The sequence below is a fragment of the Bubalus kerabau genome, chromosome 4 (assembly GCF_029407905.1).
Source record: "Bubalus kerabau isolate K-KA32 ecotype Philippines breed swamp buffalo chromosome 4, PCC_UOA_SB_1v2, whole genome shotgun sequence".
Taxonomy (NCBI): Eukaryota; Metazoa; Chordata; class Mammalia; order Artiodactyla; family Bovidae; genus Bubalus; species Bubalus kerabau.
The window spans coordinates 131,379,795-131,397,678 of NC_073627.1; the positions used below are offsets into that span (position 1 = coordinate 131,379,795).

Below are 17,884 nucleotides of genomic sequence, written 5' to 3' on the forward strand. Positions count from 1 at the left end.
ATGAAAAATGTAGCATGAAAGCAAAAAAGAAGTACTCATTAATCTTAACAGGAAACATGGAGGAAGATTTCATGGCAGGGTTAACTGGGACCCCTAGGAAAAGTTTTCATTGTGTTTATTTTAGTTTTACAATTTTTTTTAATTACAAAGGTGATTGATGTTCATTATGAAAAAATACAGATAAGCAAAAAACTACAAATCACTACATTTTGGTATATGCCATTTAAATTTTATTTATTTATAAAAATAATAACATTTTACATTCTTTTCAGTAAGTAGCTTTTCAGGCAACAATATATTACAACCATCTTTCCACATTATTTACTATACTTCTAAAACTGACTTTTATATTTTAAGAGGAGCATATCACAAAAAGAGTACACAGCAAAAGCCTTCTCCCTTCTACCCTCCATTACCTTACACTTTTAAACAGAAGCAACCACTTTTACCAGTTTCTTGTGATCGTTCCACGAGTAGTCTATGACTATATGAGCATGTGTGTGTATATTTCTCTTTTTAAATAAATGGTAGTAGTGCACACAGTTTTGTACCTTGCTTCTATCCCCCAGGCAGTACACATATCATTGCCTTGTTCCTCTTAGTGGCTGCAGAGTGTTCCATTGTACTTATATACAATACCTTATTCATCCAGTACACTTTGATGGACATTCAGAATATTTCCAACCTCTTGCTAGTACAGTAATGCTACATATATCCTTAAAATGCAAATATGCACACATTTGTGACTGTATCTGCAGAAGGTCAAAGGATATGTACATTTTTAGTTTCATAGACATTACCACAGTATTCTCCATTCAGATGGTCCTAATTTCTAGTCCTGCCAACTACAAATGAGAACACCTACTTATTTCCCTACCTCTGGCTGCCCAGCAAGATACTATTTTCCATTCTCCTCCCCCACCACACACACACATACATACACACCCACACACACACACATACCCCTTACAGACAGGTGAGGTCATTTGTCTGGTCAACAGAATAAGGGATATGAACAGACATGTGTCATATTCAGGCCAAAGAAACTGAGAAGACGATGCATATTTTCTACCCTTTCTTTGTTTTTCTACCAGCTGGAAACAGATTTCAAGGCTGGAGGGAAAGGGAGAGCCATATGATGCAAGGAACCTGAGTTTCTGAATCACCTGAGAGGGAACAACTGTCTAGCAATCAGAAACATCCACATTGACTATTGCATGAGGGAGAAATAAATTTCTATTGTATTAAGCTGCTAAAATGTTAGTGTGTGTTATAGTAACTTGCTTTAGGCTAAGTAGTACACCAAGATACTCTTTTTTATATAAAACACTAGATCCACATTTCAGAGGGATACATTTGGGAAATGTTGTGTAAGTATTTCAATGTTAAGTATGACAATGGTTATTCTTCATTTCCTGGATTACTTAGAGCTATTTTTTGTTTCTGTCTTTAAAATCAAGAATGGGTACTGATTATCAAATACCTTTACAATGTCTGTGGAAATGACCTTATGGTTTTCTCCTTTGATTTACCAACATGATATATTACGTTACTATTTATTCACATTGCAATAGCTTCACATTTCTAAAATAAATCAGGTTTGCGTGGTTATAGTATTTTTATAAGATATTGAATGCAAAACATAAACAGAACAAAATATGATACTGGGAAATTCTTCAAACATGACTTAAATTTTAATTGAGGAAGTAAAAAGTAGAAGAGACCTTTCTGAAGAACAAATCTGTTATCTGGAAAAGCAAGTGAAAGTTTAACACACTGTCCAGGGAAAGAATAAAAAGAAATGGAATTCCTGAATGAAAAAAAAAAAAAAAAGAAGAACCAGAGGGCCGTTCTAGAAAGCCTAATTGTAAATAAAAGAAGTTCCAGAGGCAGACCAAAGACCATACTGGAGAAAGCAATAATGAAAACACAATACTAGAAAACTACCCTCAGGAGAAGACTAGAGTTGTTAGATCAGAAGCACTAACTGGGTTCCAGCAGGATAAATGAAAAAAGGTATACATTTAGACATATCCTCATGGAATTTCTGAAGTTTAAGAATAAGAAAGAAAAATATGAGTTTTCAGAAAGAAAGAAGAGATTACTTACAAATGAATGAGCATGAGGCTGGCAATGGGCACGGATAAGAATGTAGGCTCTGAAGCAAGACTACCTGGGCTCATACCTTGGTGTGACTTGGTCAAGTACTTAACTTCTTTGTGCTTCTGTAAAACAGGGATGATGATAGTTCTTAGCTTCTAAAAGGCTGGCTGGAAACAGTATTTTCGATAACACATGGGAAGTCTGGCACATCATTTGAGTCACCAAACTTCTACCCGTTAACATTGAAAGCTGTATCAGAGTCTGAACTCTGCACACTATTGAGAGGACAAAAGCCTGCCCTCTCCCCAGAGCTTAATGTGTAGCACTAATGACCTGAAGAGCTGGCTGGATTAGCCCACCAGAATGCCTCCAGCGGCAGCTGAGCTCCATGCAAGTGAGACATGAACTGATAGGCGGAAGCAATCTCACTGATTATTCTTTAATGTGAACAAGACACTGACAACAGTTTTTTGGCCCAGAGTAAAGATTAACAGAGAAGAAAAGGCCATAGGCTCCGTCAAAAGTAAATGGACTCACAATGGAATCTCTTGCAGTCAGTGGAGACTCTCCTACAATCTTACTGTTATTCAGGGATCTCCACAAAGTGAAACAGTATGGGACTTGTGGCTGCCTGATCTGGGTGTCATAAAAAATTATTTCATTCATTTAGCAAATTCTTTGAGCACATTTATGTATCAGGAACAACAGTGGGGATCTAATTGTGAACAAGACATACCAAGAATCTACATACATGGACCTTGATTTATACGACCCAAATGACCCATGTGATTTAAGAAATCTATCCCATTACCAAAGAATATCTCTTATATTCATTCACACCACATACACACATACACCTTTTAGTCCAATTGAACATGAAACAAAAGAGCTGGATTCTTGTTAATCATGAATAGTCAGATGTTACTTTAATTTAGTTCTTTTTTCATAGTTCTGCAAATGCAACCCTAGTGTAATGATTTGGTGGAATTCTTGGGTTAATTAGTTCAATTCTAGTAACTAAGCATTTAGCACCAAACATATGTATTTTAAATGTGCCTCTATACATACTAGCTAAAAATTCCCTAGCCCATTTGCCCACGTTCAGACAAGATTATTTCTTCAATCCAAAAGGAACATATAGAATTAAACAACATACATTGAATGCAGTGGGTTGAACTGGTGGTCCCTGAAAAAGGTACACATCTTAAGTCCCACTCTTGTCATTTAGTCCCTATAGGCTCTTTAGTAAGTAGGTTAGCCTCTCTGAGCTTCCATGACCTCATTTGTAAAAATGGGATAATCAAACCTGTGCTACTATCCCCCAGAAATCTGATCATACATGTTCTGATCATACATACAGAATCAATGAGATCATACATGTGAAAATATTAAGAATACTATAAAATCCTTTACAAATATGAATTATTATTCTTAAACTTTATCTGGAATTTCAAATGAGGTTTGAAGTTTGGGTTCTTTCGTCAAGCCCACTTACTGCAACCCTTTACACAAATCAGTACTGCCTAATTTTAGCAATGCCAACCTTGTATCAATTTTTAATATTAAATTTTATTTATAGAATTAAGCAATTACTAAAGTACAGAGAACTTCTTTAGTGCTAGAATTTAATGAAGAAGGTCTAATTACCACTAGCCTTATCAGCCATTTCTCTTCCCTCCAAATATCTTCTACTACTGTCATACTAATTTAGAAAAGAGACCATCTAATTGTTTTATTGCCCCATATACATTAACAAATCAATTCTAACTGATTTGCCTTCAAAGATATCTGTGAACTCACTTAACATAATCATAATTCTTTCTCTAGCTGACCTTAATTATTCCATACTGAATTCTTCTGGCTAAGAATGAACCATTAATAACTTCTTCCTCCTATTTTCTGGTTTTCCCCAATAGGTGGATCCTGATCTACTGCCAGATCTAGTTCTTCTTTCCTGAAATCAAGTATATTTATGAAGTATAATCATAAACTAAGAATATTAATTCTATCCATTGTACACTAAAGTTTCATAACCCTGTAATCTCACTTTATCCATGTACGAGTTTATATTTTCTAGAGAATTCTTCCATTTTTATTTCACAAGAAATATCATCAAACATATTCTGAACTATTGAGAAGCTAGTTCTACTGCAAGCTTCACATTTCTTTCCTTCGGAGCACAAAGTTTGACATTAAAAATAAAGAAATGGCACTCTGATGATGCAGTCTTTATTTTCTTGTTCCATAATCATTCTTTTCTATATCACAGTTGAATGATATTCAAAGTTTCCTCAGGTCTAACACAGAATACCATAAACATTTCATTCTTTGAAATTTTGCCTCTTCAGAGTTAACGTAAAAGAATTCCTCCCAAATAGAAGTTCAAAACAATAAAAATCTGAATGGACTCTTGAAATTTGTAGATTCAATAATAATCAATTGCAAGTATTATCATTGGTAACACATCCTTAAGATGAGATGTCCTTCAAGAATACATTAGGTGTCCCTACCAAGCCACTGAATTATGGGCAGTAAGTTATTTTAATATATTTAAATTCACTACCTTTCTATAAGCAAAAATTAAATCACTTCTGAGATATAAAATAAAACACCTGGCTCTCCCAATGACCACTAAATATTTCAAATCAAAAGTTACCCTTAGGAAATCCACAATCATTATTTTGTATAAATACAGATGAATACTACTCTATACCATCACAGGCTTTATCCGCCTACACATGGGTTTATAGAGGTTCCTACTGTATCATCTCAGATCAATAAGAAATTTAGTAACAGTGGTCTCCTAATTCTCTAAATGACCTACATAAAAGTACATAAAAACTGTGAATCTCTTCCAACAGCAGGAGCCTCTACATTTTTCAGACAATTGATCCCATGTGAGACTGCCAACATACTATTTATGTATCAATCCACCTGATCAGGAAAACCTGAAGTAATGATCTTTGTTAAGAATTTCAACTCTGGATCCCTTGAGGGTACTTCTTAAGAAACTGAAGACATCCTAAGAAGCCATCCATTCCCCAATCACACATCTTAGGAAACAAGTGTAGAACCTGGCTCCTCGCCACTAGAGGGGGGTGTTTCTTCTATTGGTTTCTCTTTCCCTTAATTTGGCTTACCAGAATTTCTGGTTGAACTAGAAACAAGCCTCAAGATCAACATCCTGACCTTTATTTCCCCTTCATACTGTGTGGCCCTTTCTTTTTATTTCAGGCTGTAATCTACCACTAAAATATCAACTTCAACCCGATTACTTGTACAATTATGTCTCACATCATATTTCATTGCCTTTTTGTGAACATACTAACAAGCTACAGAATTGATTCTAGAGACTTTGACATTAGTTTATCTGAAAAAAAAAAAAAAAAAAAAAACAAAACCAGAAAATCCAACCAAGACTGCTTATTCTTTTTCAGGAAAAAATTCTTTCATTTGCCATGTTCACATTATTTCATTTGAATCCCAATAAAAACTACTGGGAAAAAAACTGAACAATTAATAACAAATTCTAAAGAAGATACTCAGTCTCTTTAAGTGACTTGCCCAAGATTTCAGGTAGCAAATAGTGAAGCCATAAGACGACTCACAAGCCCTGACCCTTAGACATGTCAGGCGTTACTTGTACTATGCCATGAGTAAAAGGCACTAGATGAGAAAATGGACTGAAGACTGACCTAAGTCTTACTATTTGCCATACTAGTCTAGAGCAAACAGCTATGTGACTACTTCAGTCAGTCCAGTTCAGTTGCTCAGTCATGTCCAACTCTTCGCAACCCCATGAACCGCAGCACACCAGGCCTTCCTGTCCATCACCAACTCCTGGAGTTCACTCAAACTCATGTCCATTGAGTCAGTAATGCCATCCAGCCATCTCATCCTCTGTCGTCCCCTTCTCCTCCTGCCTCCAATCCCTCCCAGCATCAGGGTCTTTTCCAATGAGTCAACTCTTGGCATGAGGTGACCAAAGTATTGGAGTTTCAGCTCCAACATCAGTCCTTCCAATGAACACCCAGGACTGATCTCCTTTAGGATGGGCTGGCTGGATCTCCTTGAAGTTCAAGGGACTCTCAAGAGTCTTCTCCAACAACACAGTTCAAAAGCATCAATTCTTTGGCACTCAGCTTTCTTTATAGTCCAACTCTCACATCCATACATGACTACTGGAAAAACCAAAGCTTTAACTAGATGGACCTTTGTTGGCAAAGTAATGTCTCTGCTTTTTAATATGCTGAGTTGGTCATAACTTTTCTTCCAAGGAGCAAGCTTCTTTTAATTTCATGGCTGTAGTCACCACCTGCGGTGATTTTTGGACCCCCGAAAATAAAATCTCTCACTGTTTCCACTGTTTCCGAATCTATTTGCCATGAAGTGATGGGACCAGATGCCAGATCTTAAGTGTGACTACTTAACTCACTACTATTTCTGACAAAGATTATATACATCTTAGACTAGCCCCTACCTGCCATGAAGTCACAAAATGAGACAGGAATGGAGAGAGATAAAAGAAGAGAGGCTCAGGGAAGAAGAAAGAGAGGAAAATAAATTTATCAAACAATCTTGAGGTCAGGCATAAGATGCAAAGTATTCAAGAACAGGGACTAAAACATATCAAGAAATCAGAGTCAGGAAAAAGAACAAATGAATGACAAAAAAGCAGTCACATCACCAGACAGTCAAAAGATCCAAAAGGCTCCAGAAGAGATGACGGGTGCTGGTGGATTCCCTGCTGCCTTCTGTGAAGAACCCTGGTCTAACGCAGAGCCTCTAAGAGAAGACTGAGGCAAGAGCTGACTGGTTAAAAGCTGCACCCACTTTCTGAAGCCATTAACAGAGGGAGGGCAGAGCCTCAATAAAAGGAAATCTATCAAAATCAAATCAAAACCAGCTGCTGTGAATCTGCCTGTGACAAAGTGAGTACACCACTCAGAATGCTTTTGGCTGCAAGTGACAAAATGCCAGATCACACTGGCTTACACAATAAGGAACTGTATCATCTCACAGAACTGGAAGTTCGGAAGTAAGGCAGACCAAGTACAATACAATCAGCAGTTCAGTAAGGTCATCAAGAGCTCAGGTTTCCTCTCTCTGCTCTGCCATCTTCTAGATCAGCTTCCTGCTAAGTTAGTTTTTTTTCACTACCCTAAGATGTCTTGTGCAGTTCTAGCCATCATATTCAGACATAACAGCATAAGAGGAAGAAAAGGCACTATCTCTTTATCTCTTTTTAGGGTCAAGAAACCATTTTCCAGATGCACCCTGACCCTTCAGACTTTCCATCACATCTCACTGAACAAAACAGGTTACAGACCAACTCTAATTCTTCATTAGCAGATGAAATGGGATTAACCATGACGGCTTAGACTAATCATCTAGAACAGAATGAAAGCTGGGTAGTCAATCACCACGACCATACGATGGGCAAGTTCTGATGATGAGTAATTACCATGACACCATTTTCACTCCATAACAAATCTATTAACTTATTGTGTTGCTTCCAAGATCTTAACGAGGCATGTGCTTTGCCCAAAATTCAAATAATTACTCTTTGCTCACATTCCATACCTGCCATCATAAACTTTTTTAATCAGTTTTAAAACATTTTATTATGATTTTCTTGGTCTATCTACTATTAAAAAAAAAAACTTCACTCCCAAGCAATATTTGCAATCGAGGTGTCCTCCCACAGAGGCAGCAGCCTGACAGCATGGCTGAAGTATTTGTGAACAGCAAGATCCAGCCTGGGAAGGTGGTCATGTTCATCAAGCCCACCTACCCCTACTGCAGAAGGACGCAGGAGTTCCTCAGCCAACTGCCCTTCAAACAAGGGCCTTTGGAATTTGCCGGTATCACAGCCAACAGTAACATCAACGAAATTCAAGATTACTTGCAACAGCTCACAGGAGCCAGAACAGTACCTCAGGTCTTCATTGGTAAAGAGTGCATAGGTGGATGCACTGATTAGTAAATATGCATGAGACAGGGGAACTGTTGACATGGCTAAAGCAAATTGGAGCTCTGCAATAATTACAGAGCAGACCTAGGCTGATAACCCTTTTGAGGGATGGATGGCATTGCAGATAACAACAGCAGTTCCTAGAGGATGGACCTGGGGCGACTTTACCCAGCTACAGCAATGGTTTACTTAAAATTCTGAAATATGTTAACCTCAATAAAGGGGGAGAGGCATTTTGGGAGGCAAAAAACAGCTTATTTTGACCCAGTATTAAAAAATGGACCAACGTGCCCAAAATAACAGGTCTGAGCAGTCTGATGGATGTCTCGGCTTTCACGTGGATTGGCCTTTGGGTTCCAAAGGGACATGACAAGGTATGCTTAGGATTCACTCACTGATCCAAATCTCTGTGGCACATGTTCTTAGCAAGTGTTCTCCTTCTGCTGGGACACTGCTACCTCTAACTCCAGTGTTTCTCAACCAAGTATATCTCAGGTCCCCAAGGATGAAGCTAGAGTTTGTTTTCCGCTACTGCCTGAAAATTATTTTGTTGAGTTTGACTTCCTAGAATTTGTATTATGAAATCAATAGGTATTTTGAATGTGCTTTTTCAAAAGGTGTCTCCCAGGCCACCATCCCTACCCCACCTCACCCCCTCCTACTTTGACAGTCACTGCTGTGAACCACTGTCCTGAACCTTGACAACTCACAGATCTCATAGGAAATGTTCAACAGTTCTGTGAGGGGGCTGAGCACCCAATCTGAGAGATGCCATATAAAAAGTTAGACATTGTTGGTCCACATTCTGTGCTACAGGGATCAGAGGTCTAAATCTAGATGCGGTGACCATATGGCAACACTGTTAGGTCAGATGGTGTCCAGAGAATCCTGAACAAGCATGTATTGTTTAGATTACAAACAAAAGAAAAACATAAAAATTTAAATGTTGCGTGGAAAATATGTATCCCCCTCCCCCAAAAATATGTCTCTGAAAATAGCCAAATTTGGAAAACACTGTTCTAAATGTTCACTCTCTCCCCTTTTTCCCCCTCACTCAATGAGAACTTAAGAATTCCTTATTGTGAAGGATTCTAGAATTGCAAGATTAAGTTAATTTCCTTCTGTAGTCTCTCAAGTATGAATGGTTAATTTCTTCTCTATGAAAGAAGTACCCATGGATCACATAGTGATTTTTGCCAAATTCTTTTCTACATTCTCAAGACTTTAAGGAATGTCATCAATGCAAAATATACCAATTTCAAGCATTTTTTTCACATTCATCCCTCCTTCCATTATAAATAAAGCCACATGCTATTGTCCTTCAAAAAAAAAAAAAAAACTTCAATGCAATACCTTATAGCAAGAATGGTAAATAGTTTTGTCACAGCAACTCCAGTAGGTATATCTGCCTAGAATCCCATTTCAAGAAAGATCCAAAGCTGAGTTTGGATCCAATGAGTAACAGTACCGTGACTGATCAGTGATGTCTACCATGTACTAGAGCTTGGGCACAACACACAACATGTATCTGCCAGCCTTGATTTAGAGAAAAGCTATTTAAATAATTTCCCATTAATGATAAATGGATTTCTCTGCCTTATTTTTATTTTAGTCGGGACCCAATCTAATTCCTCTTTATAACTTCCATCTAATTTACATATATATACATAATATACATTAAGCATGAAGCATGAACACCAAAAATTATTTTGTAGATGATCAGAGTTCCACAGAGACCCTTTTGTAAATACACAGAAAGGATGGACAGAATCACTTAATTTATAAACTGTCTCACTTAAAGAAAGCAGGGGGCTCTTTGGGGCCCAGGCTAGTGATGGACCTCAGCAGGCTTCAGGGACTGAAGGAAAAACAGGCCCATAGTTGTAGGTCAAAAAGTAGAAAGGAACCAAAGTCTAAAACTGGACAAAGGTGATGAACCAATAGCTGCAGAATGCTTAAATAATGGCAGATGACAAGCAGCATTCAGAGTTTATGTGTATAAAATGCACTTGAAAAGAGAGAAAAGGACAACAGCAGTTATTCTTCCGTAAATTATAATTAATGGCTTTTTTTTTTCCTTTTCTACTAAGTCTTTATACTCCTTATCTTCATTTTTCTGAGTGTCCTGTACCACATACGCACTGCCATTTTAATGAGGGGAAAAAAGCAATAAAGGAAACATGTTTTTATCTTATCGCTCAATGTTTTGGTTGTTCCAATAACCAATAACCTCTTACTGACTTTGAGTTAAGATCAAGTTTGTCCAACTATGCTATTGTTGGGCAGCTAGGTTGTTTTAATCTTTTGGTATCACAAGCAACATAGTGCTCCTGTAGTTGAAAATTAATTTGAAATATAAAAGAAGAAAAATTAGAAAAATCTCTAGAAAAATGACCAAAAGTGTTTAAACAACTCATAATATACTAAAAGTATTACTACTCAAAAATTTGTAACTTAGCATATTCACTTTCTACTAAATAATTGTTTTAACCAAATTTTCTAGTGGACTAGTTCACTTTCAACTAAGTTGTATTTGGATAAAACTGATTTTGGCCAAAATGATTTTAAGATAAATTGGTATTGGACAGAGTATACTACCAGCATTAGGGGGGAAGTCTGAAGGCAGAGATAAGAAATAGGCTCCCCAAAAGGTTCATTAATAAGAACAGGCAAGTCTGAAACAGAAACATCACCAAGGGCAATGGTTCAAAGTAGAAGGAAATGTCTATCAAGGAGCTATAAAACTAGCCCAAATAACTTAGAAAGTGCTAGTATGCATATCAAGTAAATTCAGTTTCAGCTGCCTGCTTGGACATGCTCCCCTAGGAACAATGCTGTATTTTCCCTAGGTTCCCTAGATGAAAAAAATGTTTATAATTTGTTTGGGGTTCAAAATGAGGAGGCGTGTTCCCCAAATTATTCATCCACAGTCACTTTCCCAGTAAATGAGGTTCTGGAACTGACTACTGCGTGATGGGGAACCCAAATCACTTCTTGGGCATATTATGGTTCCCTCTCCCAAATTATAGACGGTAATATCCCAAATTGTCAGAAAAAGCAGAGGTGGCAAATGATGTGAATCTGCACAGAAAGAAGCAACCTGAACTGGACTGCCTCAGGAGTAAAATACCCAGGTAGTGGGTTTCAGCTTCTGGAACAGCTGATTAGCATGGCTAGAGCCCTCTCTGGTTTGAACAATCTTCAAAGGAACCTGATTATAGTTAAGATTTCTTTTTAGTCCATTATTGCTCAATGGAAAATCCTGGAGAGCTTTCTTAGAAGCCTGTATTCATTCAAGTATAACTGGCTGCCAAACTGCTGCTGTAGCTGAGGTAAGTAGAGAGGTAGCAGGGTGGAAGGCAAAGACATCTTTGCCATTAAAGAAGGTGTTCTCCAGGAAGGAAAATGGAGAACTGCATTTACATTCAGTCACAGCAAAGCAGATGTGAAAAAACAAGGCATATGAATCAATCTGTTTCTAGTAAGAAGTAAAACAACATAGAGAGGGACTAGTCACAAATAGTATTGGGGCAAGTGAGTAGCCACTTGGAAAAAAAAATTAATTTGGGCCTATCTCTCATACCATACACTAAGAAAAACACACCACAAACCTTATGTGTAAAACAGAAGCCATAAAAGTAGTAGTAGAAGACAATTATAACCTTGTAAAGAGACAGGCTTTTCTAATTAGGACAGAAAATCCAAAAAGTATAAAAGGTAAGACTGACAAATTCAACTACGGCTTAGGAAAAAATCTACCTGGCAAAAATACCACAAGCAAAGACAAAAGACCAATAACAAACTGGGGGTAAAGGGGATATTGCAATTCACTTTGCAAACCTCCATATTATAAACATCAACCACAAATTGATGTTCAAATGACTCCCCCAAAAAAGGCAAAGAATATGATACTTTACAGAAAAGGAAATACAAAAATATTTTAAACATATGAAAAAATATTCAAACTCACTCATAAAAAGAAATAAAAATTAAAAGTACACTAAGAAATTTTCACCTATGAGATTGGAAAAAAATTCGAAAGTTCAAGAACACATTTTGTTGGCAAGAAGACGGGTAGCATGGTGCTCTCTGACTCAAGTGGGGATATAAACTGCCTCTATGAAGGACAAATTGGCAGTACCTATAAAATTATTATGAGATACACTCTTTGACCAGCAATTCCACTTTCAGTAATTTATCCTACAAAAATACTTGCACTAGTGTGAAATAATCTATGTAACACTGCAGCACTGTTTCTAATAGCAAAGACTGAAAATTTCCCAAATGTCCATCAATATGGTACTGATCATATATCCACACAACAACATGCAAGAGATCTCTAAGACATATTGTTAAAGTGAAATATACTTCATATATTTCTCCCTTGTTATGTAAAGAACACTAAAACACCCTGTTTTGTGAAAAGAGCAGAATAATATGCATAAGCTTTCACTGGTATAAAAAAAGGAAAGCAGAACAGAATTTATATTTGTATTGACTTGGATATAAATTTTAAAACTCTGAAAGGATAGGAATTGAGTAGATGGTAGATAGAAGTGGAAGAGAAACTTTTTATTTTTAAACATATTGTAGACTCATGTGAATGCATTTCCTTTGCAAAAGTTAAATCTTAAAGTTTAATATAGTAAATGTTTAGAAAATATAGCTTGAGTTCCTAGATAATATTCTACACCTCTCCATTTTGCACCCCTCCATTTATAGGTTATAGATGGTAGACAAATGACTGAGGCCTTAACTTCAAATTCAAAGCACAATGAATGTTACAGAAGGAAATATGTAGGAGAAGGGAAGAACTTACCAACGAACAGGTTATAGAAACCAAGACTAAAGAAAAGAGGGAAGGATACTATCGTGCGAAAGATGGGAGCAAACGTGTCACATCAAGATAAAGAGATAAACCAGAGGTTAACTCTTGAGATGGTTCAGGATCAAAGGTGATATAATTCCATAGGGTACTTGAATCTGTTAGTTCAAACACAGATGCCACAGAATGCTGTGACTCAGGGGTGCTGCCCTCAGGTGGGCAGCTGCAATGGACGGAAGGGCAGTGCAGACGCAGCAGCACAGTGATGAACAGCAGGCCTTCTCTGCTGCTCACAGGCTGAACCCGAGTGAAACCCTCTGAGAAAAGCAAATAAGGCCACAAGGCTGGTTACAATAAAGGAAACAGTATTTTGAATGAAGTTTCTTGAAAACTGCTTTCATTCATTCATTCATCAAATATTTACAGAACACCTACTCTGTGCCAAGAACTTCTCCACGGGCTCAATAAATTCATCCCCCCAAATAAATATGTCCAAAATAATTTAAACCAAATGGCATTTTAAAAGATTTCTGAGATAAACAGAAGCTTAAAAGTTTAAAAAAGAAGTCGCTAAAAGTTAACTGACAACTATAAAGTGCTACGAAACTATGGTAAACAGATTTCAAAATGTACACAGGTTATCTTATTGTTTTTTAAAAAAGTGAAATCAATGACAACATGTGAATTTAAATAAGACAATCATTTTTAGATAATGAGGAATTATACTAAACTTAAAATATGGCTTCATATTCTCATCACTATAATTGATAAAACAAGAAAACATAAATAGGGAACTAATTCAGAACAGATGTCAGGGAAGAATTTTTCCAGTAGTGAACTATAAACATGAGAAGCAAATAATGAAAAATGTATTATGGTAAAATTTAGAATCAGTTACTAATTACACGATCCAAGTAGTAAATCAGATATTTAAATACCTAGAAGAGGCATTTAAAATTAATGGACAAACCATGTTTTTACTATTCAAACCTAACTCAGATAACACATAAACCTGCAATGTGTTAAAATCTGGCTATTCCCAATGCCTATAAAGTCAGCTCTTATTTATCCACAAGGGAGAAGGAAATGGCAACCCACTCCAGTATTCTTGCCTAGCGAATCCAATGACAGAGGAGCCTGGTGGGCTGCTGTCCATGGGGTCGCACAGAGTCGGACATGACTGAAGCGACTTAGCATGTGTGCGTGTATTTATCCATAAAAATGTATCCAACTGCAAATCTAACAAGTTTGCAAACAGAACTTATTGAATTCTTCCTGCCTGATTTGCTAACATTTTTCCAACTTAATACCTACGTGGTACTTTACTTTTGATCTGCTTTCTCAATATTTCACTTAATCTATTTACACTCTAAAAGGAAATGTAAAGACTTACAAGCCCACCATCACCAGTCCTATTCTAGGAAAAAGCAAAAAGGACAGTTTCGCCTTAGCTGCTACATTTAAGAAGAAATTATTTATGCTTAGCATGCAGTAAGAATCAGAAAGGAACAGGAGTAGCAAACAACAGTGTCTATTCCAATGAAAGTTTATTAATTTGTATGAAGTCAATTTGTGATTCATCCATATTCAAATGAATGAACAAAAACAAATTCCAAAGCTAAATATAAAATGACTTTTGGACTATCCAGATTTCTGCTTGTTTTCACTTTATGGACAAAACAAGGCTGTGAAGCTGGCAGTTCATTGACTCTTTCAGGTCACCAAGATCTCACTCAATGGCTACAGTTATTTACCACATAGGCCAAAAATGCTAAGCATGATATTACTACTACTACTACTATTTGTATAATATACAAAAGAGTTCTGAGCCACCTGACTACAACAATCAGGCAGTGACAAGAGGCTAGGTCAGAGCTGACACAAGCATTCAACCTCAGAAACTGAAAGATCCTTAAAGATCACATGGTAAGCCCAACATTATTATTTTACAGATGATGATACTTATGTTCCCCCAAAAGATTACTTAACTTACCCAAGGCTCGGCAGTTTCACAGCAGCAAAACCAGTCCAAGGCCTCTGAGAAGCAATCTAGTGCTCTCTGCAAAATACAGCATCCCACTCTTGGAGAATATGCTGAAGGACTGACCTTGTACATGTGAGGCAATCTTTTTTTTTTTTCCCAGAGTTGGGTGATAGTAAAGGGCTATGTAGTTAGTTACATGTGAGGAGATACTTGCTTCATCCATCAACCCAAGATAAAATGCAGATCTTATTTCATAGCCCTAAATAATATCCTGAATTTATTTATCAGATATGAGTAATAACTTTTCTCCCCCATATTACTGTGGGCTTCCAGAGTTTACCAGCAACTGGCGAAAAACATGACAAAGAAATAAACTATCTTTTCAAACAGACTGCAAGCCTGTCCTATTATTTACTAATGGGGTTTCCTTTGTGGCTCAGACAGTAAAGAATCCACCAGCAAAGGGGGAGACCTGGGTTCAATCCCTGGGTTGGGAAGATCCCCTGGAGAAAGGTATAGCTACCCACTCCAGAATTCTCACCTGGAGAATTCCATGGACAGAGAAATGTGGCAGGCTACAGTCCATGGGATCACAAAGAGTCAGACATGACTGAGCAACTTTTACTCACTCACTGAGAAAATTATTATTTAATGAGATTAAAAAATAATATTAGCACTTATACCATTAAGTAATCATTCCATCTCTGGCTTTTACTCTTTTCTGAAATTTTCCATAACAGAAAGTCTATGCTGCTCTATTATTTACTTTTTCCTTGTTAAATATTAATATTCAAATTCCCATGAGCCTCTTTCTAAAACTTCTAAGAAACCAAAATTCCAAAATCTCTTTGCCTCGCTTATTTCAACATATATGTAGTGTCACACAAATCTACTTACATATATTTTAGAAAAGATAAGAAATTCAAGAATTTTTATGTTTAACTGGCTATACATAGGTGCCATGGTTCTATTTCCTGAACCTTAAGAAATTTTCCCAAAATTAGTTGATATTAATATTTCCTCACCTACAGCAGCCCATTCTTCATTGAGAGGAAGCAGCACAAGAGAAAGTACCAATAGAGGGGAAAATGATAGAAGAGTCAAACCAAAAGTCTGTCAGGAAAAAAAAATCATAGCAAATCTTCCTACACAGATATAACACAAGTCAAGCTGCAATTTCTTTGTATCACCATGCAGCTGTCTGGCCTTGTGGTGGGCATCTTGACAAGGTATATTCAATTAAAAGTGTTAAAAGTTAAAGAAAAGAACCAATGCATGATACCATTTTGTCCATTCATTCCAAGAATATCCTAATCCATATAATTGGTTATTTATATTATAGCTGTTCTCTATTTATATTCAAATGTAGATGGGGGAATATTTTATGGGTATTTACTATCTCTGTTAGACTTAGGAGCCACAGGAATATCAAAGATATATGAGGCATGTTTTTGAAGCTTACAGTTTGACAGGAGAATAAGCAATGTACACAAGAGTACAAAAAGAAAGTGAAATAAGAACTTTATGAAAGACTAAAGCACAATCAGAATTCATTTCTTGAGCTAGTTTTAGAGGAAGGGTAAGATTTCAATAAGCAGAGACAAAGAAGAAGAGAACTCCATAAAAAAGAAAACTAGGAACAAATGCGGCAGGGTAAAAGGATGTCTTCTGAAGCACAGAGAGGATATCAATTTGACTAGGACAGGAAAATTACTTGGAAATAAAGAAACCAAGGTGTGCAGCCTTTGGGGTTTTATTTTGGAGACAATACCCAGCTGCTGAAGACTTTTGAACCCAAGGGTGATATAACAAAGGCCTATATTTCATATGTTTGGAAGAGACTATTAAACCTACGGTGTTATTTAGCATAAGCTTAAAAAAAAAGTGATATAACAGAAGCCACACTTGAGGAAGAATAATTTGGCAATAATAGAACTGACAGAGAAGGAATAGTATGCAGGCAGGTCAGACAGAATACTACAATTGTCCCACGTTCATAAGCCGAGTAATTTAAGTGGATAAGTCAATGCTATGCCAAGCTACCACATTTTACATACATATCTTGAATGTAATATAGAACTTCTATAGTGATTCAGGAAAACATGGACTCACACACAAGTCTCCTAATTTTCCCTCCTATCTTCACCTTAGTAACAAATTCTGGCTTGGAATTTTTATTTCACTTTACCTCACTCAAGTTTTTTTATCAATAAGACTCCTTATCATCTTTACATATTAGCAAAATCAACAAGATGTACATTATCAGTGCTTAATCAGAAGAGCACTTATAGCAATTTTTAAATCCTATTTTGTTAAAGAATTTGCTTTATATCATACACAATAAATTTCCCTCAAATTTCATATTTTATTTTCCAAGAGAAAGAGCACTTTCTTTCTTGCAGACTACAACCACATAATCAAAACAAACAAAACGTAATTATCCAGTGAATGTGTAATAGTTACTTCATAGAGTTTTTTAACAGATTGGCTGCCACCAAGTATATGAAAGCAGAAACTAACTGCTTTCTTTGCTTTGGGTGTAAACTGGGCCACACATGAATGTCCCTCTTCTAGAAAAAGGACCAAACCAGGTTAAGTTTTCAACATTTCACAGATTAAGATAGTCTTTATTCTACTGGATTTCCCAAAAGAAGAGATTTAATTATAAAGTACCGTTTTATTTAAAAAAAAAAAAAAAAGTCATCAAAAAGGTACACCAAAATGGTCAAGTTACATAAGCCTTACAAAAAATTATGCCTCATTTTTAGTAAATCAGAGTTTTGAAACAGTATGGAACAGGTATTTGAAAAAGAAGACTGAAAAGATTCACTTGGTTTGAGGTCATCTGAAGAAGTGCATATGATTAGGGCCCTAGGTTTAAGCAGGGGGTGGTGTCCCAGTTTGTAAGAAAGCCTAGTCTCTGCTTCCACGACTTTCCATTTGAGTGCAAAAATGTTGCCACTTATCAGTGACCACTGGAACCTCTCCAACAGTCAGT

At 36.6% G+C, this 17,884-nt stretch overlaps 1 protein-coding gene and 1 pseudogene across 1 annotated transcript in view; one reads left to right on the plus strand and one right to left on the minus strand.

The window, feature by feature from the left end:
• The window catches only part of LOC129650965 (homeobox protein Hox-D9-like), a 197,406-nt gene that overhangs the window by 178,025 nt on the left and 1,497 nt on the right, over window positions 1-17,884 (minus strand). Inside the window, exon 3 of the mRNA XM_055579724.1 lies at window positions 2,110-2,225. Coding sequence (XP_055435699.1) covers window positions 2,110-2,225 — 116 coding nt within the window. The remainder of the gene's footprint in view (window positions 1-2,109; window positions 2,226-17,884) is intronic.
• Window positions 7,829-8,148, plus strand: LOC129650312 (glutaredoxin-1-like; annotated as a pseudogene).